The sequence below is a fragment of the Pieris rapae genome, chromosome 20, assembly GCF_905147795.1.
Source record: "Pieris rapae chromosome 20, ilPieRapa1.1, whole genome shotgun sequence".
Classification (NCBI taxonomy): Eukaryota; Metazoa; Arthropoda; class Insecta; order Lepidoptera; family Pieridae; genus Pieris; species Pieris rapae.
This window is the reverse complement of record NC_059528.1, coordinates 8,037,255-8,062,283: the sequence shown is the minus strand read 5'-3', so window position 1 is coordinate 8,062,283 and position 25,029 is coordinate 8,037,255. Positions and strand designations below refer to the sequence as shown.

Below are 25,029 nucleotides of genomic sequence, written 5' to 3'. Positions count from 1 at the left end.
ATTGGTTAAAGAGGTTTTATTTAAATGTGTGGTGCTTTCACACGGACGTGTTGGCTTAGCAAATTAACTAACTTATTAATAGAAATTAATTCAGTTTTATGCTTATCATTTTAGTGAACAATTCTTTTTTAAATATAAAAAATTATGTATGTTACATAAGGTGGGCAATTTTAGAAAGGCTAAGGCATGGCACCAAAATCTTTGGAAAACGCTGGTCTAGAGACCAAGCGTGACCATACTCTGACATCTGTCAAAATGTTTGACTTTTGCTGCTATCTTATCTCTGAATCCTACATAAAGTCGTTAGTTATACAAAGTACTAAATTACAGCTGGTTTTAGTTGAGAAATCGCTTTACACATTCCACAATGTTTTTTTGTTTTGGTAGTTGTCAAAGTCATGGTAAATCTACTCAACGAGAAACTCATACTTTTCCTTATCTTCCAATTGCTAAGCTAACATTTAAACGCTCATCTGAAATTGTCAATTGTTTAAATCAAATTTTATAGAAATTTCGCCGCCATTTCTGTTGTTTTCGGGTTAACCAATATTAAGTCGAGTTACTGACAATTTTGGGTGACATTTGATATACTAACTGTAACTGGAACGAGCATGGGAACTAACTGCAGTCTTGGTTTGTATTTCGTGTTTTGATGATTGTGTTGCTTTAGTCGCGTCAGTCCAGGAAGAGATTCGCCTGACCGCGCCCTGCCGCACTACGGTCCCAGGTTCCCGGCTAAGGGAAGGTAAGGAATACGGCCATATTAAAATAATCATTAAAACTTTCTGAATTCAAACTGGAAACTGAACCAAATATTAATCGATATTTAGAGTAATACCATCTTCAAATACTGAAGATGGTATTACAGGGAACATTCTATAGTACCGAGTCATAGACAAATTTCAATCAAACGACACGTCATTTCGTTTATAATGACATGACAGATGCGTATCAAAGATTTTATTAATAAAGCAATCATGTTTTAATAAAATCTTTTTTTTTCGAGCAGTTTTACTTTAAGCCAGTTTCAAGTAAAAGGTAGGGAAACACGAACGAAGTTTCCCGCGTTTTTCATCATATCTTTTCAATTGTCGAGTAATTAGTGTCTTATTATTACTTAGTTAATTTTTTTATATACATCGAACTTTTTCATATACTTGACACCGACACTTTGTTTTCCTTGAATACAATTCAAATATCTAATACACAAAAGACGCTTTGAAATGCAATTTGATATGCTTATTTCCGAATCAAAATCTCTACAATTCTATATAAGTATATTTTTTGTATTTCTTTTTATAATACATATATTCATCGCTCCAAGCGGCTTTTCAATTTTTATGTTTAATCACTTTAATCATTACAAAATATTCTTTTGCGTAATGAGATATAAGATGCCATAAGAAAAATAAATGAATTACTTCTCAACGACTACGTACGAGTTTCCATCTCAACGACTCTCTTCATTGACTTTTGAAGAGGGGTTAGTACGTGGGTGCATTTATAATATTTTGTTAGAGTGCTTCTCAGCGTAGTGAATTGCTTGTTCAGCGGTTTTGAATAAAAAGTTTTTAGTTGTTTGTTTCTAGATTTAGATACATTGTTTGAAGAGATGTTTCAATGCTAGAGGTAATGTTTTATTATAGCGTAGTACATAATATGATTGTGTTTTAGTGTTTTTCATAGCCAATGTGATTTTTAGAATGCAGTATGGCTTCTGAATACACCTTGATGCCTGAGGTTCGATCCCTGGCTGTGCACCAATAGACTTTCTGTCTATGTGCGCATTTAATATTGGCTCGATATGTGAAGGAAAACTTCGTGTGGAATGACTTGCCTTAGACACAGATTTATGACGCTTAGACCTAAAATCATTGTTGCGCCACTTACAAGATTTGTTAATACATGAAATTTATTAATTATCCCCGCATTTTAAATATCTAAGATCACATATCTATGAGAAAAAGTTTCCTTGAATTTTTGATTGTACGATAAAATCTCCTACAGTGTCGGCACCGAGCCGGAGTTCAGGTCTACTCGGGTGAAACAACTATGGGAGAAATGGAGATACGTCTGGCTGCTCGCCTGGAACAGGCAGAGACGGCTGCACGACCGCCTGATGCATCTGAGGGAACTACAAAGGGTTTCGAACTTCAGCTGGGATGAATGGAGAAAGCGGGTAAGGATTTGGTTATCTCTAAGTAACACTATTATTGATATATTATTATTTAAGCACACATTACTTGAAATGCGTGGTTAAATGACTAGTGTATGTGTGTGTTTTCATTATTGTTCTTATTATCACCGGCAATCTACCAGGCGCCAACCTAAATCTTTAATTAGCACTGCATTTGAATCCCACGGCGCAAGAGTATTGCAAAAAAAAGATAATTAAAGTTGGACACTTATATATTAGTGTCGTTATTATTGTCCGCCTGCTTTACTTTATTTTAGAATTAAGTGATGTAATTGGCAAATATGTTTTAATATTCTGTTTTGATATTTATTGGTAACTGACGCATACTCAAAGTCTTATACGTCTTGTGTTTGATTAGTTGTTACAGTAAAATACTTTATCTTAAAAACTTTTGTATTATTGTAGTATTATAGTTGTCGGGTATCATTGAATAATAATTATTGTTATCTAGTTACGCACAACTCATGCGAGTCCCTTGTATGGGGACTGGAGACAGATAAATTTCGTCACAACCCATTTCTGTCATGAATAAATTTTTTAATAATAACATGTAATAGAAAAGGAATATAATAAAACAACTTTTTGACAAGTGCCTTTGTTTGTCCAGTTCCTGAAGTTCATGAACCACAAGAAGTCACGCCTGACGGACCTGTTCCGAAAGATGGACAAGGATAACAACGGAATGATTGCAAGGAACGAGTTCATCGACGGAATTATTAATACCAGTAAGTTACTTAACAAAACTAGGGCTGTCTACTGAAAAAATAATTGCTCATCGGAAATCTCTATCGTATATAATACATATTGATATTGATATAAGGTTCTCATGTAAATAAAATATTTTTTTTGTAATGAGAAATAAAGTTCTTTTAACATAAATTTTATAGTATCCGATAAAATTAACAACGGAAATGATTTTTAGATATTTGAAGATTAAATTTTCAGTATCTACGTAGTCATAGAGCCTAGGAAAAAGGCCTTAAATATAAGCCTTTTTCAAAAAGTTGGTGTGCTTTATGTTCGTTGAAATCTACTTTCCGATGGTAAAACCTCCATTTTGATTTATAGTGACCCACAACTATGAACTGGGTCACACACAGTCTAAATGATCGTTCTTACAGAATTCGACACATCCCGATTGGAAATGGGCGCTGTCGCCGATCTGTTTGACAGAAATGGCTCAGGGCTGATCGATTGGGAGGAGTTCATTGCTGCCTTACGACCTGATTGGGTAAGATACAAATCATCAAATATTTATTTATTTACAAATATACATACGATAAGATCGGAAACAAATAACACCTCACTAACCCTTCCAGACTGTGGTTCAACTGAAAATCCCGTCTTGTTTCTGATTTACCCCACCATCCCTAAGAGAAATAATGTTGGGAATATGAAGGAATAGTAGATGCAGTAGTATAAAGGAATCGTGATTATAAGACTGTAAAAGTTACACACTGTCACGTACAATAATCCCACCTATAATGCGCATTTCCGTCTCCCATATTTCTGTATCGTGTACTTAACTCATTCCTCAAGCTATAATTAGTTTTGCGTACCTGTTTCAATTGTGTTGTTAAAAAATTTAACAAAATAACTTTATTAAAATGCTCAAAATGACTGCTTTACGAGAATATTCCAACGATTTCCTATAACACGGTTCGGGCCTACCGCGTTATATGGGGGATTATTGTATGCTGTTTACAATGCTTTCATACCATCTATTTTATATCATTATACGGTGGTTAAAACTCATAATAAATTAACAATCGCCTAATTTCTTCTTTCCGATTTTTTTCCATCGTCGTTGGTACTAATTTATTAAAATTACCACTGTTGTGTTTAGTATTTATTTAACTGTATTGTGAACGTTTTGGGAGATCGAACCAGTTAAAATTATGTTTTGAATATTTCCTTAATGAAGGTGGAACGCCGAGGTCCCCCAACGGACGCAGATAAAATCCACGATGAAGTGAAGAGGCTGGTCATGCTCTGCACCTGCAGGCAGAAGTTTAGGGTGTTCCAGGTCGGAGAAGGCAAATATAGGGTAAGTCAATATTTTACCCTAATTACAAAGTACCATAAACAAGTTGATCTTAAGAAGTCCTGAGTTGAATTTTTAAGGAGAATTTTAGGAAACGTTTAGAAAATGATGTATTTTTGTAGTGTCGACTTGTTTTAAAAAAAATTGTGTTGAATCAAAAATCGTATCTTTACGGCTTAAAATGGTATTATCAATTTTAGAATAAAAATCTGTATATTATTGTATTTGTAATACAACTAAAATAATACTTTTGCTTAACACGTTTTTATGAATGTTATAATTATTGTTATCTTTATTTATTTAAATTATCGTGTCACAATGTTCAATTCCATACACATCCGATACGGCTCGACCGATTCTTATGAATTTTTATGCATATTTAGTGTGAGAATCGGCTACTATCTATCTTTCAAAGCCCTAAGTGATTAGGAGTGTCCACTCCATTTTTTGTTTTTATTTTTTTATGATACAGCATACAAAAATACATCAACCCTTGATTTTTATCTACGTCTATTTTTTATTTGTTAGTTAAGAACTTATAACTTGAACTCTGAGGTTCATAAAGAGAAAAATCACAGAAAAACCTCAAAGTTTTCATTCCGGAAAACCAACGATTCTCTCGGGTAGCATAGCAAAATTTTCCATATCACTACCTATGTTCTTAAAAAGTAGCTAGGTAATACCATAACAAAAGTTGCTAAGTTAAGTTAAATAAAAACAGTTTGGTGACTCGCAAAAACTACGTCTGGTTCGCATCCTTCGGTCTACTGTGATGGTTCGAGTTGGCGGTGGCTGGGTGGCCTTAGACGAGTTCTTGGTCAAAAATGACCCATGCAGAGGTACGTACTATAGTAACGAAAGTTTGTTTGGTTACTGTGTTAAATTTTTTTAATAAAAGATCTTTTCATAATTAAGTAGTATTCCTATATAATACATAATTTAATTGAATTAACTGCAATGAAATTAGTAACCAAGCAAACGGTGGCAGAAATTTAAAATACAGAAGACTGATTTTTAACTCTTAATATTTGAATTCTAATATAACTTAACTTATCACATTTTCTGGAAATATGATTAAAGAACATGTTTTTAACTCTTCAACTCAAGAGTACTGTACAAACAGTCAAAATTAATCTATAAAAAAAAATTAGTTATATCAATACTTACAAACTTGAGCACTATGAAAAATGTTTGGTTTGGAAGGCAAATTTTGGAAACGCAAAGTTTGTCAATCTGGAATATGAACCTGAGACTTGCTATGATCGCGACAAAGCACTTAATGTAATATTAATAAACATTGTTGTGTGGTTCAAAAAAATTTTTTTATCTAAGGTTTTTACAGAAATTACTTATGTTATGTATTACAATATAAATTATTATTGAAAATTTATTTAAGATTCATAAGCCAAATTGAATTATTTATGTGTTAGCTATATTATTGGAATATGAACTTTTCTATTACATATTCCATTTGGCTTATAGCAATTTGTGACTTTGTAATGTGCAATATTTATTTGCTACATTACAAGTCAATTGGTGATATAAGAAATTCAAAGTGTCAATCCCAAGCGTTAACTTATTTGTGTCTTAACCCTTAACTGTTTTAACGTCCATTAACAGGTTTGACGGGCAAATGCAGCTCATTATAATAAACTAAATAATGTTACTAACATAAAATAGCAACAAATGAAAGAACAATACATTTTTAATAATTTATTTACTAATCACATGCTACAAAATGATACTGGCAACATAGAAAAGAACAATATCACAGAATTAATGGCAAAAATTTAGTCTTAGAATTTGTTAGAAAAATCAAGGTCAAATAAAGACATTATAGCAAAGGTTTTTGCTTATTAAAAATAGCTTGTTAATGATAAATGCATTTAAATATACTTAAGACTAATCTAAAAATGTTATCTCTATTTTCCCATACATGGACAATTTTTAACTTGAGTAATACTGATTTTAATCTCTAAAAATACAATGAGATTCATTAAGTACATCTTACTGCTACATTTTAAAATATTAGTTAAAATTATTTTAAGGTGTGTAAAGATTACACAATTATTTAATCAATAGCTGATTTTGTTATGAAGGATGTGAAGGAAGATATTTCACTCTTTTCTGGCATATGGTTAAATTCAATTTCCTCACTCAAATTCTGCGTGTCAGATGTATTTTCATTGACAGGCCATTTTTTGTGACTCGGAGCATATAATACCAATAAAGCAAAAATATAGATATTCCACATTCCATATACACCTGTGAAAAACGCTGAGGTATATTGCAGTTCAATGTTGTCATCCCACTTCCATTGCCCCTCAGCCACTTGTCCTAGTATAAATCCAATAACAGTCATGGCAGCACAAATCAGAGTAGCTAGCATTAAAAACTTGAAACGATATACAATTCCTTCATAGTGCAATCGGCGTACTGAGCACATAGCTGGTAATGATTGGCGTTTCTGTGATATATTCATAAACACTTTCCACACCATGTAGCTTAAAAATAGGAAGTACATTCCAGTCGAGATACCTGCCAGAATTATGAAAGTCAGAGCCAAGTTAGTTCCCAATTCTGATACCCAGATAGAATAAAACGGGTTCCTCAGTTGTATCCCACGCTCACACATGTCAAAGACAAAAAGTGAGACACAACCCAAAAGTACAGCACTTAAATGTCGCCAATATTTCCTTACACTGTTTTTATCTTTTGATTCTTGTATCAACATGTGTTCTCCAGCAAAAACAAGCCAAAATGAAAATAGGCTTGCATAAAAATATCCTTGACGAATGTCACTTAATAATAACATAAAAGGCAAGTCAAAAACCAGTGTTAAATATTCTATAGGCATGTCTAGAACACAAAGAGCTATGCCCAATGCAAATAACATCTCCTCCAAGAGAACAGGTTTTCTTTGCAATAAATGTATTCTATGCCAGAACCAAACCAATATTCCTACAATACATGGAAAGAAAACAGTTTTCAACGACAGCCATACTTTAGTAAAACCTCCATTTTGATTTATAATAGTGACCCACATGTCCTGTATGTGACCAATATGGGCATTCATATCTTTTGTTTCAACTGGCAGGCGAATGTTAAGTAAATAAAAGTCATGGTATAAGGAACCAAGTTCAAATAAAGGCATGGCAGAGCAATTGTACAAATATCCTTCGGTTTTGACATTTATATCACAGTCCAAGTGCCGCTTTTCCCTTGAAAGCGTGTATAGCTTCCAGGCGTCATCGGGGTCTCCTTTGTTTTTATACGCTAGACGAGCGTCAATAGTTATAGTACTTTGTCTAGTTACCTCCATTGATGAATGATACCTTACATCCATTTGAAGCACCCCAATCAAGTTTTGCTGCCACCTAGAATAGTCGATATTCATGCCCTCGCGCGGCAGTGGCAATTGAAACGCAAAAACAATGTCGGTCTCGGACAAATCGTGATTCAGTTGTGCTTCTGTAAGGTCAACAGTCTCGCATTTACCATTTCCACGATTGTAGAACCATTTTGTCGTATCATTTTTCACTTTAGATCTATCTCTGCATACAGTTCCTAAAATAGTTTGCGAATTTGCGGGCATGGGTGCGACCAAGCCGCCAATCAAGAAACACATCACGAGACATGCTAGTAGAAATGATATTAGTATCGCGAGTTTACGTCCACTGAGATTTTCTAACACCGTTCCAGTCATTTTATTCTTATTTTTTACATTTAATTTACTCAAACAGTCAACACGCCCAAACACAATAGACACAACGCAACCGGCCGAGATAAAACTTGAGAGTGAAGGTCGGAAATGACATGCGCTGTGAGAATGTCAGAGTTGCGCCGTCGTGAACCAGTTGCCAGTATCACGGCTTAGAAAATAAAATATTATAAACTAAATTAAAATAAACTATTACAACGGTTTTAATACAAAATGCAGCGATTACAATGCTTACATCTAGCACTTAAAACAAAACACGATTAATTAAAATAAATCACTTGTTTTATTGCAAGGTTATCATTACATAAGCTAGTTATAGTGATCTTGCTAAGTACAAATATTTTTTCGTATTTTGATGTTGCTACTAATTAACTAATTCGTATTTGCTTTGCCCATTCCATCCCTGATTTCCCTTTTTTATATTATTTCATTGTGTGTTTTCCTAATACCTTGACGTGAGTAGTATCATTAGTGCTACCGCTGCCTGATCCGAGTAAACCGGAACAGCATGAAGCTTGTTGCCCGCTCGGTAAGATAATATGATTTGCTTTTGGAAACTTGACATAGTAATTTCATTGTTTTTTTTAATACGAGTATTAATAGACAAGTTCCATAGCAAGTCCTATTAATTATACGTAAATATTGGTGTTGCTTAAATATTATGTTTGCTATGAATGTATTTTATATTTTGGTATACTAATTTTATTATTTTGTTGATATAATAACTTTATCAAGGTTTTTTAATTTATTAGGTACAGTCTATTTTATTGTCTTTGTAGTCGAATTCCCGTTCGAGGAATATTATAATGATAATAGTTATTGGCTTCATCCAATCTTTAATTATTATTAATTATGCATGTTTTAAAAGTTATTTGCTTAATTAATAAAATTTCACTTAGTAAGTAGATACTAATTTATATTTAAATGAATCAAGTGCAAGGTTGACCTTATCATTATTAAATTGGGGTTTTCCATTAAATTTATTCTTTTTGAATAATTATGATTCTGCGTATTTTAATAATTTTTGGTTGATTAATCTTGCTCTCGATTTCATATTGATGGATTTGATTTGGTGTGAGAATACTAATTATTGTAATTTAACGTTCCTGTTCCTTATTGCACACTTTAAAAAAAATAATGATTTAATTTTTTTTTATATTTAATTGCGTTTTTTGCCTATGTTTGACATGATCTGATTTTTGTTTGTTGTTTTTCCCTCTTCCTCACAACCGATGCACGCTCCTCTTTTTGACACATTGGTGTAATTTTTGTCCCCTCATTTTACCAAACGGTTTTGTTTTGACCCTATTCCATCCTGTCCTTTTAATCCTGCACTGGACGCCGCCCGCATGCAGCCAAGGGACGCACAAACATCGAACTCCGGGAGCAATTTATTCTGGCCGATGGAGTATCGCAAAGCATGGCTGCGTTCAGGCCGCGAACGCCACGCTCAAACACAAATACGCCTCCGTCCACTGGACCAATAACGAAGGTAAGTTTAGCTAAAAATTGTTCTAATGTAATGTTTCTCTCTACAGGTTATGTTTAGTTTTAGTTTCGCACTTGTACTACATATTCGCACAGCTGTAGTTATAGAGGGTCAAATCGGTTTGGGTTTTCTTATTTTTGCTTTTTTCTGTTGAATCTTGTACATGGATAGATGTATCCATTTGCAAGAGGCAATCGCGTCGTGAACAGCATGTAACGAGCTCGTAGCGTTGTCGTATTGCATTAGTGTGCTATGCTAAGCATTCACTGGCTCGTGTAGTGTTTGGTGTTTTTGTCTTCCATTGCAACTTGGATTGGAGGTGGCACGTCAACACGTACGGACGTTCCGGTAACGTATTCTGTTTGTCCTTCCCTCTAGATCCCTTCACACCCGCATTACACAATTATAAGCGTGTCCGTCGACTAGTGTGTGGACTAATCGTAACATCGTTTTGTTAAAACCGCGTTTCTCGGCAAAAGATTGGCACTATGAAAGACTATTTTTCCTGTCAAATACTTCCTTTCTTAATGAGACTTCTACTTCAATTGATGCGTTTAGCTGAAGAGTTTATGGAGCAGTTGAGGCCAATATTTGAGGCTTTGAGACAGAGGGAAGAGCTCCCTTGCTCGTATCCGCTGCATGTGGGCTCGACGCACGGCACAAAGCAGGCTTTCATTTACGGCCATTCAAGATCTCAAGGTTCGACGACTCCGGGTGCCCATCACTATACACACCAACACGGATATCAGCCTTCTCCAGGATATCATTGGGTAATGATTAGGCTGTGTGACAGTTTGCTGGTTGATTGCACTCGATCTAATAGCAGCTGTGATTTGTTTGTATTGATAATTTAATTGTTATTATCAGTGTTAGTATGAGTTAATAGATCATCAAATCATTTTAGTTCAGCATGCACACGACAAGTATTAGCCTCGATGTGTCCTTTACGTTTTTATCGTGTTTATCATTTAACACCATTGTTTGCTATTAAGATATTTTAAATCATTTCAATAAAAATAATAAATATATAGGTAAGGGAACGTACGGCTCGCTCTGTGCCAATGTCGGCTGGAGGAGTTCATGGTCGAGCCTCACGGTCTTCGCTCAGTGCGGGAACACCAGATTCGCTGAGCGACAACGAAGCCGCTAGTGGATTGGGACAAAGATATAGAAAGCCGAGCGTACCCAGGTATGTATTATAAATCTAATGTGATTTGACGGTACACTTTGCAACTTTCTCTTCTAATATCTATTGAAATATTTTTAGATCTACCTTAACACCTGGTGGGTCAAGGCCAGGTTCAAGACCCGGATCTAGAACTGGGTCAAAACCACCTTCGAGACATGGATCCAACTTATCTTTGGACAGCACAGGTTAATATTAGTCATCACACTTATCTATTATTATGTTATATTATTAAATAGCTTTTGACTAAACTAAAATGGGTCTATATACGATGACGATTTTCACATTTCTATCTAGATGACGTTACAACTCCATCTCGTATACCTATGAGGAAAGTGACAAATACGAGGGCATCTCTTGCCCGTGCCGCGGCAACCGCCAACAAACTGGGTGCCAGTACACCCAATGGGGGCTCTCGTCCACGAACACCCACTGGTATTCTGACACCAGCCAGTGGAAGGTGAGATATCTTTCTTTTATATTTCTTAAAAATAGCCGATCGCGTAAGTTGAGAATTAAAAATTTTGACGTTTTTTAGGGAAGTATACAAATGTTTTAGATTTTCTGCCAAAAATCCAAGCCAAGGGCTGCCAATTTACGAATTACCCAAATTTTGTACTTTTCTGTTTAAATTAATATAGTTATAACATACTTCGATAAAATAACATTGAGTGTGTATTCAAAGTTATGTAAAAATATTATTGATTTAAATTATTTGGTAACATGAATTGGTTTGACCGGGTTCGGGCAGGTATCATAGCGGAGCGATGTACCGCACTTCCAGTATTCCTACATTGTCACCGGTGCCCGCTCTAGTGAGGTACACTGTCAAATGCTAGTAAACGTTTTGATTGGGGTGGTGCTAGAGTCCCAATTTGACTTTTTAATTTGGTATTACAAGAAATTTCATTACCTACATATGAATAATATTTTTTGATCAAAGCATCAATTAATATTTTTTTAAATTGAGAAAGAAGTTCAAATTGTGACAGTAATTTGTTTGATTGCACTTGTGAAGCACGAAAATCGGTGGGGTTGTTTTGAGTTTACAGGGCAAAAGTTAGTTTTCTATATTGTCTGTCATCTGATGTATCTGTCCATACATTTGGTGGTGGCAACACTTTCAAACGGCATGCACGGACAAATTTAACCATGCTTTCAAAGGCTATTTTTGTGTTAAATTAACCTATATTATCATGTATTTTTATTGTATCGAATAATATTATAATAAATTTTATATTTTCCTTTCCACATGCATCGATTCTAACATGGATAAACAGCTCTACACATTCCCAGCCATCATCGATGGCCTCTGAACCTCCTAAATCTTTATCCCATAATCATCCAGCATTCCAAACTCAAGGTACCACGAAAATTCCTATTTACGTCGGCAACCGATCGCAGCGATCAGTATCGATTGAACGAGGGGCAAAGTCTGGAAAGTCCAGAGAGACCTCGCAAGATCCCAGTCCCATGTCCCAAGATCCGAAATCCGACCAAAGAAGTCCGGAAGACGATTCCTCCCTATTCAGTATATCGGGAATGACGAGCGACAATGAATGTGAAAGTAATATTAGCGAGTCGAGCGGTGATGCTTCCAAACCGACACAACGCGACGCTAAAGGGTACAGGCTTTAAAGTGTTAGCTTTGTTATGGCCCGATTGTTTTTGATACTCATTTCCTCCACACAATCCATGGCATCTCACATATTTCGGATAGTTTCAAACAATTATTCGATCATCACTTTTTAAATATCACCCAGTTCCATGGATCATATTAGCTTGTGTATTTGTCGCGTGATTATTGCTTGAAACATAATTTACTAATTTTTAGGCTTAGATACTAACATTAGCATAGTTTTTGTTTGCTGCAAATCATAATAAGTGATTTGTCACGTTCACGTATTGTGGACCTTTTCTTCTATCAAGCTTAAATCTGTGCCTTTTGTAATCTGTTTTATTACTGCACATGCACTTCCTCCTAGGTGTTAAGTGAGCACTGGAGCACACAACCTACCTTTTTTACCTCTATCTTTGTTTTTTTTTTAAATTAAATTATCAAAAGAGTTCTCACTACTGAGTAATGCGTAGTCTGTTGGGATCTTATACATGTGCACTAATAAAACTATATTTCTTATAAACTGTTCCTAATGTCTATCTTTGTGCTCGCTAACATCATCTGCATAGGAGTGGGTCGTTTGCCTCAACCGATGGACATACACCTGGCAGAAGTCGTATACCAGTACCTAAGGAGCACATCACTAACACTAATCAATCTAGGTAATCTATGGCTGAGTACTTCGTAGTGTAGTTTGTTGTTTCTAGCATGGGCGTAACAACTATTATATTTTATTGGTTTGTTTTTTGCTATGTGCATAATTATGAGCGTTCGTTATTTCAATTGGCCTACTTCTTTAGCTGTGTTTTAGATTGTCCTGGGTGTTGAGCTTGCTGCATGGTGAAATAGTCTTTCACTGAGTACTTTAAACGTCTTTTGTAACAGGCAAAGAACACCTTCTGGAAGCACAACACCAGTGCGTTCTGGTCAGCAAACTGCAGTGTCCAGATTGCTGCGCAAGACATCAGATGCCTCTGATAGCGGCACGCCGAGTACACCGCTCACTCGACGTACATCGACCACAACACGAACCACAGATAAACGAGAACCATTCCGACTATAGACCAGTTTTGAGTAACGGTTGATGCTGTTTGTCGTTTTGACATTTGACACGCCTGATTTATTATTTGCGAACGTGTAAACTTTTAATAGCTAAAAATTTATCTAACAAATTGTAACAAGCCTAATTGAGTCAAAGTGACATGAAACTAACAAATAACATATTTGCGAATCGCGAAGCTTAAAAGCTTACGAATATGGCTTGTAGTAAGTATAGATGTAGTAATAAACACAAAGTCTGCACTTGTTGCCTTGTATTTTTTTCTACCGAGCAAATTCTATTCGACTAAGTTTATAGTCTATTTGATCGTTTCAAAAACTATTTCTTTATTGTGAATATTCCTTTGTCTTATTTATTGTCAATGTTGCCATAATTGTTAGGGTATAATACGTAATTCGTCTCGGAATAGAGACAAATGTGATTAAATTTTTATTTTTTTTCTTTAGGGACCATATTTTTTGTACATGTAATTATCGATTTCGGTTTTTTCACCGTTATCTGTGACATAGTAACGCCAGACTATACTCGCGGAGTTGCGGTGCTAAAATGGTTGTCGGTAAAAAATGACAGGTGATAATAGGGATAATTTCTTTGTAATGCACAATCATGTTTTTTCGTGTATACAACGTATATTCTGTTTGCGTTTTATTGATTACGTATGTATGTGTTTTTGATTGCACAATATTAATTGTGAATGTCTATAAAGTTTGTACTCGGCGACTGTCGCCAGAGTCGTTGAGTACATAAGCAAAATTATGCTCAGTTTATTGAAATTCCATTGCGGACTTTTTTATTTTTAAGTATACTAAAGTACATTTTGTCAACACAAAAGACATTTACTTAATAATCTAAGACTACTTTTATATATGAAAAGAACGCTTTAATATGTAACCTTCCTTAAAATGTTAACCAACACTCACATTTACTTGTTTTACTTTTTCATATTTCTGACTACTATTAAGCGTCTATTATTAGAATTATAGTTATTATTGTAAAACTATTAATCTGGTCATTTTATTTAAATCATTGTTATATTTGTTATTTATGTAAAATCCAAACTATAGTAAGTTTATTTACAAAAGCTTACTATATTTTTTTGTAAATGTGTCGTGCTGCAGTTAAAAATCTCATAATTGATTTCAAAATAAAATGTAACAATTGCTTGTTTTTTTATTCCTTCACTCAAATGGTTAAACTTTTGATAATATTTTATGAAATATAAGAAACGCATTGAAAAAGTCCGAAGCAAAATAAAGCCGCTGCGCCGCAGCAGGAGATGATGCTTGACAGCTAGCTTTACGTGGCCTAAATCGAAACCCACCACTTTACAAAACTTTTAAGGTACGGTTACCGGGTGTTGTGTGTCTTAAAGTAATAAGACTGTAGATAGAACTAAAAAGTACTGCATTTAAAGTAATTTCGACGAACCATTAAACAGTCACATTTAATTTCGCTGACCTTGGTTAAAATCCTAAAATGCATCGATCATTTAATATTTTTAATCTAAAGTAAAACAGAACATCTATACTATGTAATGTCTATTGAAATTTGTATCCTGTGGTCAAATATAAATTGTGCAAATTGTCAATTGTCATCATTTTATAATTTATTTGTATTTAGTGATTATTTGTATTTTGTGGTGCAACTTTAAAAGTTTAAAACGAATACAAGTTATACCAATTAGTAGCTTTTCCAGCAGCTATAATATTAAATTTAGTATTTGAAGAAAGACGGTAAAAAACTTAACACAACGTTCCCTAGTTTAAATAAGAAAATAACCATAATGGTCGGATTGAATATGGATGGACCAGCGAGAGATAGGGTTTTGAAACTAATGCAAGAAAAAGATAGAATTGAAAGTGAGATCAGAGATCAAACTGCAATTTTGGAAACCAGTAATGTGGGTATGAACGAACCATTAGTGGATCACCAGGGATACCCTCGAAACGATATTGACGTTTATAAAGTAAGACATGCCAGACACCGGATAATTTGTACGTATGGATATTTCTTGTTCCTACTTATTCGTCAATCCTATTAAATCGTTGGATCTTATATTCTTTTATATATATGTTTTGGTTTTTTTTAATTTTTTATTGAAATAACTGTTTCTGGTGCTTGAAATTGGTTGGGGGTGATAAGTAGACCCTCCACCTTCCCTCCCCCCCTCTCCCCTCCCCCTCTGACCTCAAAATCGAGGTACTGAATTGTAAACTTTACCCCTATTAAAGATTATATTTGTTATAAATAATTTCAATTTACTTGTTTCTATGCAACTTGTCCGCCTCTGTTTACACATGAAAAACACCAGATGCAACAATTGCCGAGTCATTTACTTATGAAACATTTTTTAATATACAGGCTTACAGAATGACCACAAAGAGCTTATGAAACAAATTGAGCGTGGGTTGACAGAGGTCCATTCTGGTTATGTGGGGCCAGTCGTGGAGGGAGCATCATCTAGAACTGCACCAAGATACATCAATGGAACTAGCAATGGCCATAATACACAATTCACAAATGGAGATGATACAAGCCAAACCTTTGCTACTGTCGGCTTTGTACAAGAAGGATCACCAGCTGATATTGCAGTATGTCTTGGGCTCTTTTAATATTACTATTGCAGCTGTAAATTTAAATACAAACTCTATGTAGTAATATTGAAGGCACTGTACATTTTAGGTGTTAAAGTTTATGCAAATTATTTTTATAGAACAAGAGAACTAATTACTTAATTTCATGTATTAGTAGCTTGAAGATTTTGTGACATTATATGTAACAGTACGACATATGAATGTAACAGTACATATGTCATTAACATGATCATTGTGTGCAAATAAATAAAAGTAATTATTTATTCCATTTATGTAACACATAACCATATAGCTAAGTTTTATTTATTTCAGGGTCTATGTGAAAATGATGAAATTCTGCAATTTGGTTCAATAAACCATAACAATTTTTCTGATGTCACACAGTTGCATCAAATAGTATCTCATTCAGTGGGACAGAGGATCCAACTTAAAGTAAGACGGGACCAAATAGTACAAAGCATCACTGTGGTACCTAGACCTTGGGCTCAACCTGGCTTACTTGGATGTCAGATACGGCGGCTGTAATCTGATATTACCATAATAATTTAAAGGTCATTTGCATTATTATTATACAAAATAAAAAAAAATATTCTTATTACAGATATTTTCTTCTCCAACTAAAATACTCTTACATCAAAATAATATTTTTTGTTTGTATTATAATAATGTTATATTAGTTTTAAAACTGTAATTGTTTGTATATTTTTATATATATATATTGTGAATTTATTAAGAAGGAATTGAATAAAGAGTATATGGTTGATACTGCTGTTTTAATTTGTCTTCTCAAAAAACCTCTTCTCCTCATTAAATATCATAGTATGTAGGAACTTGTTGCAGAATTTACATAAATTTGCCCTATAACATAAGTAATCTAAAAATAAATTTTGTGATTTATAACCATTGCATTTGTTTTTGGTTTAACTTTCAATATTGCTTCATCAACTCTTTCTGTAAGTGTTTTTTGTTCACTATCATCCATATCATCATTAAAATCATCATCATCAGAGCTTCTATCATAGGTATACTTCATGGTGTAGTCAAAATACAGCTTATCATCCACCAGTCGATAATCAGGCTTTGTAATTGTTCCTCGAAGACAATCATTGTAATAGCATACAGCTTTTTCTTGTTCGTATGTCTCGCAGGAACCTGAAATTTTTTATTCACTTAAGAAAACTAGATACAATAAATATTTTGTAAGATTTAACCTTGGTATCTGTGTGTAATAAAGAGCATGCAATTTTTGTTTATTGCCATAACGGTTGGTGAATAATTTTGAGTTTGGAGCTCGGAGAATTGCTTTCTGCAGATTCGTTAAATACGGAATTTGAAGACGCGTCTCTTTAGTAAAAAAATTCCCTGGACCAACAAATCCAAATTTTCGACATTTTAGTAGAAAAGATCTGGTACCTATTATCGTTTTTCGTCTCGCATTGTTAAACTTGGATCGATAGTCGTATTTATTAATCAAGAATATTAGACTTAAAAATGATTTAGGTATTAACATTTTGAAATAAAATCATTTTGCATTTTAACTTAATTTGGAAAAAGCTAAAAAACCTGATAACTCAAAAATGGTCCCCCTTTGCATATTTTATTATTACAAACTAGAGACCCGCTCCGGCTTCGCACGGGTGCAATGCTGATACTAAATACACTACAGAAAATCTGTCAACGTTGTATATAAAAATGTTTATTTTCGTGTATTTTCGTCTATCTTCGTTTATTTTCGAGTATCTTCGTTTATTTTCGTGTATTTTCGTTTACTTTCGTTTACCTTCGTTTATTTTCGTGTATTTTCGTTTATTTTCGAGTATCTTTGTTTATCTTCTTGGTTAAGGATTAATGCTGTATTATTATGCTGTAATATTAATGTAATCGCTTCGAAAATTAGCCATTATTTGTCGTAAAAAGTAAATGACAAAAAAAGTTATTGTGGGTTATCCATAAGAGATAGACATGTACCATCATGGACTTTTCTGTAGACCTTTTCAATGTGTACAATACTTAGTACATTATTTTGATAAAACTCGTAGGGTTCAGCATGCGTTTGCAATGTAAGCGGAAAAAATGTAATTATTTACGACATCACATTAGAAACCTCAAAAATAACAGTACTTCTCCACTATTTAATGGATGTTGTTATACATATAAACCTTCCTCTTGAATCACTCTATCTATTAAAAAACCGCATCAAAATCCGTTGCGTAGTTTCAAAGATTTAAGCATACAAAGGGACATAGGGACAGAGAAGAGACTTTGTTTTATAATATGTAGTGATAGTCACTCCTTCGAAAGGGAATACGTCGAATTACCAATCAACCTGTATATGATTACTGGTCCAAATAGTCCACCATCAGATCTTACCTGCCACGCTATTGGGAATTATTAATAGCTAATAATAAAAATAAATCAATGGCACTACAACCTTTTCAGGCCTGGGCCTCAGATTCATGTAGCTGTTTCGTGATCATTTGTTAATTTAATAGGCAAGTAGGGGATCAGTTCTGTGCCTGATTGACGTCGATCTTTTATGTCTAAGGCGAACCGGTTTCCCCACGATGTTTTCCTTCACCATTCAGGCGGATGTTAAAAAAATACACATATTGCGTTGTTACATGTTTATAAGTAAGATTTCTCATTCTGACCTGGTCTTCTCAATCGAGTAGTGAGAACGGCTCTTTCTGGAGCCATGTTCTGGAAGTATACAAGGTAGCACGCCAGCATAGTTCCGGTCCGGCCACGGCCGTGCCGACAATGCACACCTACAGTCTGAAATTAAAGTTTTACAGTATGAAATTAAAGTTTTACAGTATGAAATTAATTGACTATTATAGCTTTCCACCTTTGTATGTGAGTATTCCGTGACAAGAATTTATTCTGTCCACGGCATATTGTCAGCCTATGGGCTCGTTTTACCCAGAATGTGTTGGCTTTGATGCATCGTGTTAGGCATAGCAATGGTTTTTTTATAGAACATGGGGCAAACTGGCAGGAGGCTCACGTGATGTTAAGTAATACCGCCGCCTATGGACAATCTCAATGCCAGAGGGCTCGCGAGTGCTTTGCCGGCCTTTTAAGAATTGGTACGTTCTTTTCTTTAAGGACCCTAAGTCGAATTGGTTCGGAAAAACTTCAGTGGGCAGCTGGTTACACAATGTGGTAGTGCGTGGCTAAAACTGCATTGAAAAACGCGCAGTTGTGGAACGAGGGACGTCGAGGTGAAACAGGTGAAATTTCGTATTCTGCCTCGATGGAGGATGAAACTCAGCTGCAGGTATTAATCCAAACAACACGCTACATCTTCTATCGCATTTAACACTCTCCATGGTAAATGCGGTAGAAGGTGCAGCGTGATCCCACATCTCTACGCAGCGCTAAAGGATCCTAAATGTCATAAAGAACGCAATACTTTTAAAGTTTGAAATAGAAATCACAGTTTTTCATGAAATGTTTTGAAATTTACATACTATATTTTATTAACAATTTCTAAGCAATTTTTTACCAAAACCTATCATTTAAGTTTCTTGAGTGAATAATTAAGTTTTAATTGAACTGATCTTAGATCTGATACTGATAAGATAACAAACCTCTCCCATCATCTCTGCTTTCTTACAGATCTCAATAAACTTCACAATTTGCTTCAAAGATGGCGCGCTAAATTCCTTTATCTTTATAAGCGTCCATTTTAATTTCTTGCATTCCATTACTGGAGGTATCCTTTCCGGAGATAGAGTTATAATGTGATTTATACCAGCATTAACCAGGAAGTTTAAATTTTCTACTGTTTGAGGCCACCCCATACCGGCAATCTTTGCTTCTACGAACCATGAAAAGTTGTAAGGAGGGTAGGCGTCGACGTCTGCCTCCGTTTGCATATCATCTTTATTAGTCTCAAGTTCATTTGGAGTTTCTTTTATTTCCGATTGTTGAGCCTTTTCAGTTCTATCTGCATATTTGTAAAAGATTTTAGCCAATTTTACGTTAGGTCCTGCTCGTAGAGTTGACATTTTATCTATAAAATTATTAAACATGAAGTAAATCAAACTATTAAAATTTTAATAATTGCAATACAAAGTAATAATTCTTTTAGTTGTGTTCATGTTAATTCGGTTATGTCAATGTCAATCACATTACACAGCCAATTTTACTTTCGATAAATACTACCTAATTTACTAATTCCTAAATTTTAACAGCTTTACAACGCTTTACGCGTTCTACCAAATTTTTAACCTCTAAAATTTAAACTGAATAATTATGTAGTATTTTTTGTATATTGCCAAATTATGTAATAACATTATACCTATACTTACTATAAGATTGACAATTCACTTTCCCAACCGCTGACACGTTTATGCACTTGTTTCGTACTAATATTTCAAGAGATTGAATCGAAAGTTTGACAAATGTTGGATTCGCGCCAAAATTTTACTTTTTGGCATTCAATTTGGCGCGCCTAGACTGCGACATTGATCGAAATGCATTTAAATGGGGCAAATGAATTGTTGGATATTTTTAGAAGTTGTACCATCAATAATGGATTACTAGGTATTTAAGTTGCTCGGCTTGATTATAATTGAAAAATTCTACACGGTACGAATATATCTTTTGCTCACCTTATCCATTTCTTTTAATTGTCTTAAAACGTATAGATTTTTATTTATCTATGGGAGGCATTAGTATGAACTTCGCTTTATTTGATAAAAAATAATTAGCCTATATTTTAAAACATAAAAACGTTTTTACGGTTTTGAGACAACAACGAATTAAAAACTAAATTAAAATCCAATTAACAATAAGGATTAAAATTAAGGAATGAATAAAACAAAATGATCAAACAATAATATTAACATTTATTATCAGGTACACAACAAAAAAGTGCATCACAGACAAACCTTAGTATAATGTACTTAATAATTATATTATTCCTGATTTTAAATACATACCTATTTTTATTCCATAAAACGAGCGCAAACTTATTTCTTACATAAATATATTCTCTCATTATTATGTCTACAATTTTCGTACAATTAAAATGTTTTTATGCTATCAAAGAAAAATCTAGAAATAGTTTGTATTCGTGCCAAAATAAACAAAACCGTCTCACGTAAAACAGAATTTTACAATTTCCGCAATTACGATCTTCAAACGATCTAATTAATTGCTTACAGTATAAAAAACTATGTTATTTTTTAATTGAGTCTGTATAGCCACTAGCGTTATTGTTTCAATGATAGGTAAATCGTTTTTAATTCTGGAAAAATTTTAAATTAATTTTAAAATCATAAACATATAAAAATGTATTTTACATGTGCTAACCCAACAAATGTGAAATTTAACCTAATTTAATTTACTCAAATAACTTAGACAAAATCCCTCAGCTACAACCCAAACGAGTATATGGAAATTGTCACGTGACAAAATGTGTACAAATCTAAATAAAAGTCCTTTCAAAAGGCTTTAAAATGTTGACAGCACATTATATTCGAGGTTGTTTTGAATACGAATTAGTAGATCTCTCGGCAATGATGCTGATGAAGAGCTTGCAAGGAGATTATCGTTTCCAGCGAAACCAGATTCGCCAAAGAACTCCAAAATCACCGTGGATTGCAAAACGCGGACTGCAGTTCAAAAGTGAAAACTACCAGCTGTAAACCCGCAGATGGCAAAGCGACTTTTAATCCTCCACGGAATTAGTTTGTCATAAAGCAGACTTTTAAATTAATACAACAGCTTTAGCTATTCTTATTTTAAGTTAAAAAACTTTATTTCCGAAGTTTGACATAATTGCAAGTGATAATGAGTAATTAGATTAAAAATTGCAACTAAAGCATTTTCTTAGTATACTCCCTCGCTGCTTCTATAAATTCTTCCATAACATCGCCGCTAACACCAAATCTTAAAGGATTGTTTTCTGTTAGCCGTTCGTAATATCTGCCGACAGCCTCTTCTTGATCGCCAAAGTCACAGGAACCTGTAAGTTAGAGAACATGATCTTAGCTTCTACTAATGAGTAGTCTTGCATTTGTTCTGTGCATTTGAACGTTTGAACCTAAATGTTTCTAAAACGATGAAGGTGAGTACCCTGAGGAAACCGGAAGTTTTTACAAAAAAGATAATTTAAACTAATGAAGAAATTAGTCAAAACTGAGCGTTTTAGCGATATTGGTGACGATTCTTTCACTGATAAAATGTTCTTATCGATCTGTGTGTGGCCAATGGAAAATAATGTCTAATTCTAAATTTAGTGCCATAATAAACTTTTGGCAGACAGTGACAGTGCGTCGTGCGTTTGCTTGAACATGTTTGGATTGTTTTTATTATTCTTGCCACGATGCGCAATAAGCTGTAGGACGCTTTCTGGGGAGCCCTAATATACTGGCGGTAATAGCGGGAGCCCTAATAATATTGCCCTTTAATTTTATTTATTGGTAATACACACACATATTATAAAACGAAACACTTAGACAATATACAAAGCCAATACAGATTACCTACATAGATATACAATATATATGAAACAGAAAACATGAGTAAATACATGAATAGACCAAATAAAAGAAAACTAATTTAACATTAAACAAACGACAATTAATACTTAATATTTCAAAGAAACAACTAAATTGTTACTGCTAAACAGTCTTTACCACTCTTCAAATATTTCCTCTTTGGTGAGGTGGAAAATATCAACATCATCATTATTAGTGTCATTAGATAAAACCAAAGCACTGTCGAATTATGCAGGTAATTCGTGTTCGTACGACATGAAGCAATTGTAAGTATGTATCTTGTCACATGCGGTGGAGGGATTCTTAGATAAATTATTATTCAAATCAGAATAGAGAAATTATTGACAGCATATAGAAGTGTATTCTATCCGCCCATGAAGACTATCTATCGCGTAATAATAATAAATCTTGCTGACTCCGTCGATATTATCATTGAATATACTTTAAAACCCACTAATAAATAAAATAATTAAATATATTTAGGACATATACGGTACAGAATCTTCTTCCTTCTTACACTGTAGAACTCAAAAGGTTATGTCGTGAATGGTAAGAAGTCCCCTGGGTCGGTAAATATGGGGGTACCACAGGGTTCAATTCTTGGCCCTTTCCTCTTTCTTGTTAATAAAAATGTCATATTTATTAACCTTTCATGGTAAAAAAAAACATCAGATAGTGTTATTTGCTGATACATCCTTGATTTTTATAATGAAATACGAAATGCATAAAATTTTGTGTAAATAATGCATGGCATATAAATTCTAGACTTAAATTATCAGTAATTGAATCTGGATGATGCAACTATATTTATTGAAATCACTATGGATTCAAAACTTACCTTACCTTACCTCATACTATCGTATTGGCGAAAATATGATTCCGTATGTATTGAAATTAAAATAATAAATGAATTACCTGGTCGTATCATCCGAATGACGTTTAACGCTTGCTCTGGGTGGAATCTGTGAAAGTGTACCAAATAGCAAGCCAGCATCACACCAGATCTGCTGCGTCCTTGGCGACAATGGATACCGAGTACCTGCCCAATAACGTTATATCATTATATCGACAAAATTATGCTTAAGATTAAGAGACACCAGACGTATGGCAGAGCAAATTTAGTAAATTTGTTTCTGTACCTGAGGCTAAGCACTAGCTGATGACTAAAATATAAAATATAGTAAAATAATAAATAGATAGAAAAATGTAGTGATAAATAAATAAATAAAAAATAAATAAAAATATGTACTCAAGAACGAACGTAGAATGCAGAACGATAAAATGATTTCTATATCTAAGGTGAAGTTTCAAAATAAGACAGTACTTTTTACCGCCAAACAATCCGTCCAAATCATCAACCAATCCATCAACAGATCAGATGGCGAACCAAAATGAATAAATAGATGTCGAGTATACTAAAAGATCATAGAAATTTTGTCATAAAATCTACGCCTGAAACGTTATTAGAAACTTTTTAGTTTGACTAACAATAATTTTTAATGTTTTGCCAAGTTTTTTAATGCATCAGGTTGTTGACATCTTAGAACAAATTTCTTGTGGGTGTTGCCATTTTCCTAATAGATGATTTTATTTTACAGACCATAAACTCACCTCTCCTTTTTTGTCAGCCTTCTTACAAATATCAATGAATTTCTCGATTTGTTCTACAGTTGGTACTCCGAACTCTTCGACTGGTATCTCTGTCCACCGCAATCTCGGTATATCATCTATCGGCGGCTTTTTTCCCGCCGTCAGTGTTATCAGGTGTGTTATGCCTTGGTTAACCAAAAACTGTAAATTCTCCTTGTGTCGTGGAAATGCCATGGCTGCAAGTTTTTCGGGAATTACCCAGGAGTATTTTAGAGGTGGGTATGCGTCCACTTCTTCATCAGGGAACGGGTTTTCGGGTATAATAATGTGCAAATCATTTCTTATTTCTTTCCGCGCGCCCGCTAGGTTTCTATCGTCCTGCTCGGTTATGTCTTCCATCCTTGTCACCACGTGGTAATAATCATCTTCCATTTTTTTCGCTGCCGCCAGAATTTGAAATTCGAATATGTTAATCACAGATTATGATAGAAAGGTGTGATATGAATTTGTTTATTTATACGCACATAAACACTTTTCGCACTTTAGGCGATTGTCCATCTGCGACGATTTTCTTCAATTGACTGACGACACAACGTAAAACTTGGCACGGTTTGATTCTGGAGTAATATTTATTTCTGGAGACCCAGACCTTGGCTTGATGTTATATGCGGCCGAAATTAATATACTTGCTTCTATTACAGTGATTTAAGGTTGAAAATAAAATATTATTAAGTATTAAATACTTGTTTAGAAGACGTGAATGTAAAACAGATATAATAAATTTTACTTTCACGCGTAAATTAGTTGTATTTTCGCTAGTTTCAAACGATTGCGTTGTCTATATAAATAAGACAGGTTGAAATTGACGAAATATACTTGGCACGCCTGAGTTTTCTATTTTGGTTTTAAGTATTAATTATCTTTATACCTTTTAAGGTAACCTAGACAATTATAGGTACTAATTAAATTCTTTCCAGTGATTCATTTTTTAATTATACCTACCCGTGGCAAATTCTTT

At 34.1% G+C, this 25,029-nt stretch overlaps 5 protein-coding genes across 37 annotated transcripts in view; 2 read left to right on the top strand and 3 right to left on the bottom strand.

Annotated features, from left to right (window-relative positions):
- Positions 1 to 14,475, top strand: part of LOC110999013 (dystonin) — a 215,954-nt gene extending 201,479 nt beyond the window's left edge. For 20 of the 32 annotated variants that reach the window (XM_022267872.2, XM_022267867.2, XM_045632553.1 and 17 more), the window contains 14 exons: positions 671 to 745; positions 2,008 to 2,179; positions 2,805 to 2,922; positions 3,319 to 3,428; positions 4,122 to 4,244; positions 4,963 to 5,080; positions 10,010 to 10,221; positions 10,483 to 10,640; positions 10,719 to 10,825; positions 10,935 to 11,097; positions 11,389 to 11,457; positions 11,918 to 12,262; positions 12,825 to 12,917; positions 13,141 to 14,475. In XM_022267872.2, the coding sequence (XP_022123564.2) occupies positions 671 to 745; positions 2,008 to 2,179; positions 2,805 to 2,922; positions 3,319 to 3,428; positions 4,122 to 4,244; positions 4,963 to 5,080; positions 10,010 to 10,221; positions 10,483 to 10,640; positions 10,719 to 10,825; positions 10,935 to 11,097; positions 11,389 to 11,457; positions 11,918 to 12,262; positions 12,825 to 12,917; positions 13,141 to 13,318 (2,041 nt within the window). In that variant the 3' untranslated portion in view covers positions 13,319 to 14,475. Of the gene's footprint in view, positions 1 to 670; positions 746 to 2,007; positions 2,180 to 2,804; positions 2,923 to 3,318; positions 3,429 to 4,121; positions 4,245 to 4,962; positions 5,081 to 9,317; positions 9,455 to 10,009; positions 10,222 to 10,482; positions 10,641 to 10,718; positions 10,826 to 10,934; positions 11,098 to 11,388; positions 11,458 to 11,917; positions 12,263 to 12,824; positions 12,918 to 13,140 lie in introns of all 32 variants that reach the window. The other 12 variants (XM_045632559.1, XM_045632558.1, XM_022267865.2 and 9 more) reach the window with 8 other exon arrangements.
- On the bottom strand, positions 5,949 to 8,034 carry LOC110999015 (protein wntless). The gene has a single exon (XM_022267889.2). The coding sequence runs from the start codon at positions 7,945 to 7,947 to the stop codon at positions 6,313 to 6,315; it is 1,635 nt and encodes a 544-aa protein (XP_022123581.2). The 5' UTR covers positions 7,948 to 8,034; the 3' UTR covers positions 5,949 to 6,312.
- A 445-nt stretch (positions 14,476 to 14,920) lies between the features above and the next one.
- On the top strand, positions 14,921 to 16,672 carry LOC110999000 (26S proteasome non-ATPase regulatory subunit 9). The gene is made up of 3 exons (XM_022267839.2): positions 14,921 to 15,309; positions 15,677 to 15,906; positions 16,222 to 16,672. The coding sequence occupies exons 1-3, from the start codon at positions 15,099 to 15,101 to the stop codon at positions 16,432 to 16,434; spliced, it is 654 nt and encodes a 217-aa protein (XP_022123531.1). The 5' UTR covers positions 14,921 to 15,098; the 3' UTR covers positions 16,435 to 16,672.
- LOC110999005 (dual specificity protein phosphatase 23-like) lies at positions 16,652 to 20,327 on the bottom strand. The gene is made up of 4 exons (XM_022267846.2): positions 20,226 to 20,327; positions 19,503 to 19,927; positions 18,561 to 18,684; positions 16,652 to 17,061 (listed from the first exon to the last, which is right to left on the bottom strand). The coding sequence occupies exons 2-4, from the start codon at positions 19,920 to 19,922 to the stop codon at positions 16,784 to 16,786; spliced, it is 822 nt and encodes a 273-aa protein (XP_022123538.2). The 5' UTR covers positions 19,923 to 19,927; positions 20,226 to 20,327; the 3' UTR covers positions 16,652 to 16,783.
- A 418-nt stretch (positions 20,328 to 20,745) lies between these two features.
- Positions 20,746 to 24,592, bottom strand: LOC110999012 (dual specificity protein phosphatase 23). 2 transcript variants are annotated; one of them, XM_022267856.2, is made up of 4 exons: positions 24,536 to 24,592; positions 24,033 to 24,451; positions 23,337 to 23,460; positions 20,746 to 21,886 (listed from the first exon to the last, which is right to left on the bottom strand). In XM_022267856.2, the coding sequence occupies exons 1-4, from the start codon at positions 24,567 to 24,569 to the stop codon at positions 21,738 to 21,740; spliced, it is 726 nt and encodes a 241-aa protein (XP_022123548.2). In that variant the 5' UTR covers positions 24,570 to 24,592; the 3' UTR covers positions 20,746 to 21,737. The 2 variants fall into 2 exon arrangements, with proteins under 2 accessions (XP_022123548.2, XP_045488698.1); XM_045632742.1 differs by having other exon boundaries at positions 24,033 to 24,585.
- Between the last annotated feature and the right edge of the window lie 437 nt (positions 24,593 to 25,029).

Bases quoted from the DNA above. Each gene is read 5' to 3' on its own strand.
- LOC110999012 (XM_022267856.2), bottom strand. From the start codon at position 24,569: ATGGACAATCGCCTAAAGTGCGAAAAGTGTTTAT. The intron at 24,452-24,535 runs GTGCGTATAAAT...TTCTGGCGGCAG, and splicing joins AAAGTGCGAAAAGTGTTTAT to CGAAAAAAATGGAAGATGAT. The intron at 21,887-23,336 runs GTAATTCATTTA...TCTAACTTACAG, and splicing joins CATTCGGATGATACGACCAG to GTTCCTGTGACTTTGGCGAT.
- LOC110999000 (XM_022267839.2), top strand. From the start codon at position 15,099: ATGGTCGGATTGAATATGGATGGACCAGCGAGAGATAGGGTTTTGAAA. The intron at 15,310-15,676 runs GTACGTATGGAT...TTTAATATACAG, and splicing joins TGCCAGACACCGGATAATTT to GCTTACAGAATGACCACAAA. The intron at 15,907-16,221 runs GTATGTCTTGGG...TATTTATTTCAG, and splicing joins GATCACCAGCTGATATTGCA to GGTCTATGTGAAAATGATGA.
- LOC110999005 (XM_022267846.2), bottom strand. From the start codon at position 19,922: ATGTCAACTCTACGAGCAGGACCTAACGTAAAATTGGCTAAAATCTTT. The intron at 18,685-19,502 runs GTTTGTTATCTT...CTTTAATTTCAG, and splicing joins AAGCAGAGATGATGGGAGAG to ACTGTAGGTGTGCATTGTCG. The intron at 17,062-18,560 runs GTCAGAATGAGA...AAAAAATTTCAG, and splicing joins TACTCGATTGAGAAGACCAG to GTTCCTGCGAGACATACGAA.
- LOC110999015 (XM_022267889.2), bottom strand. From the start codon at position 7,947: ATGACTGGAACGGTGTTAGAAAATCTCAGTGGACGTAAACTCGCGATA.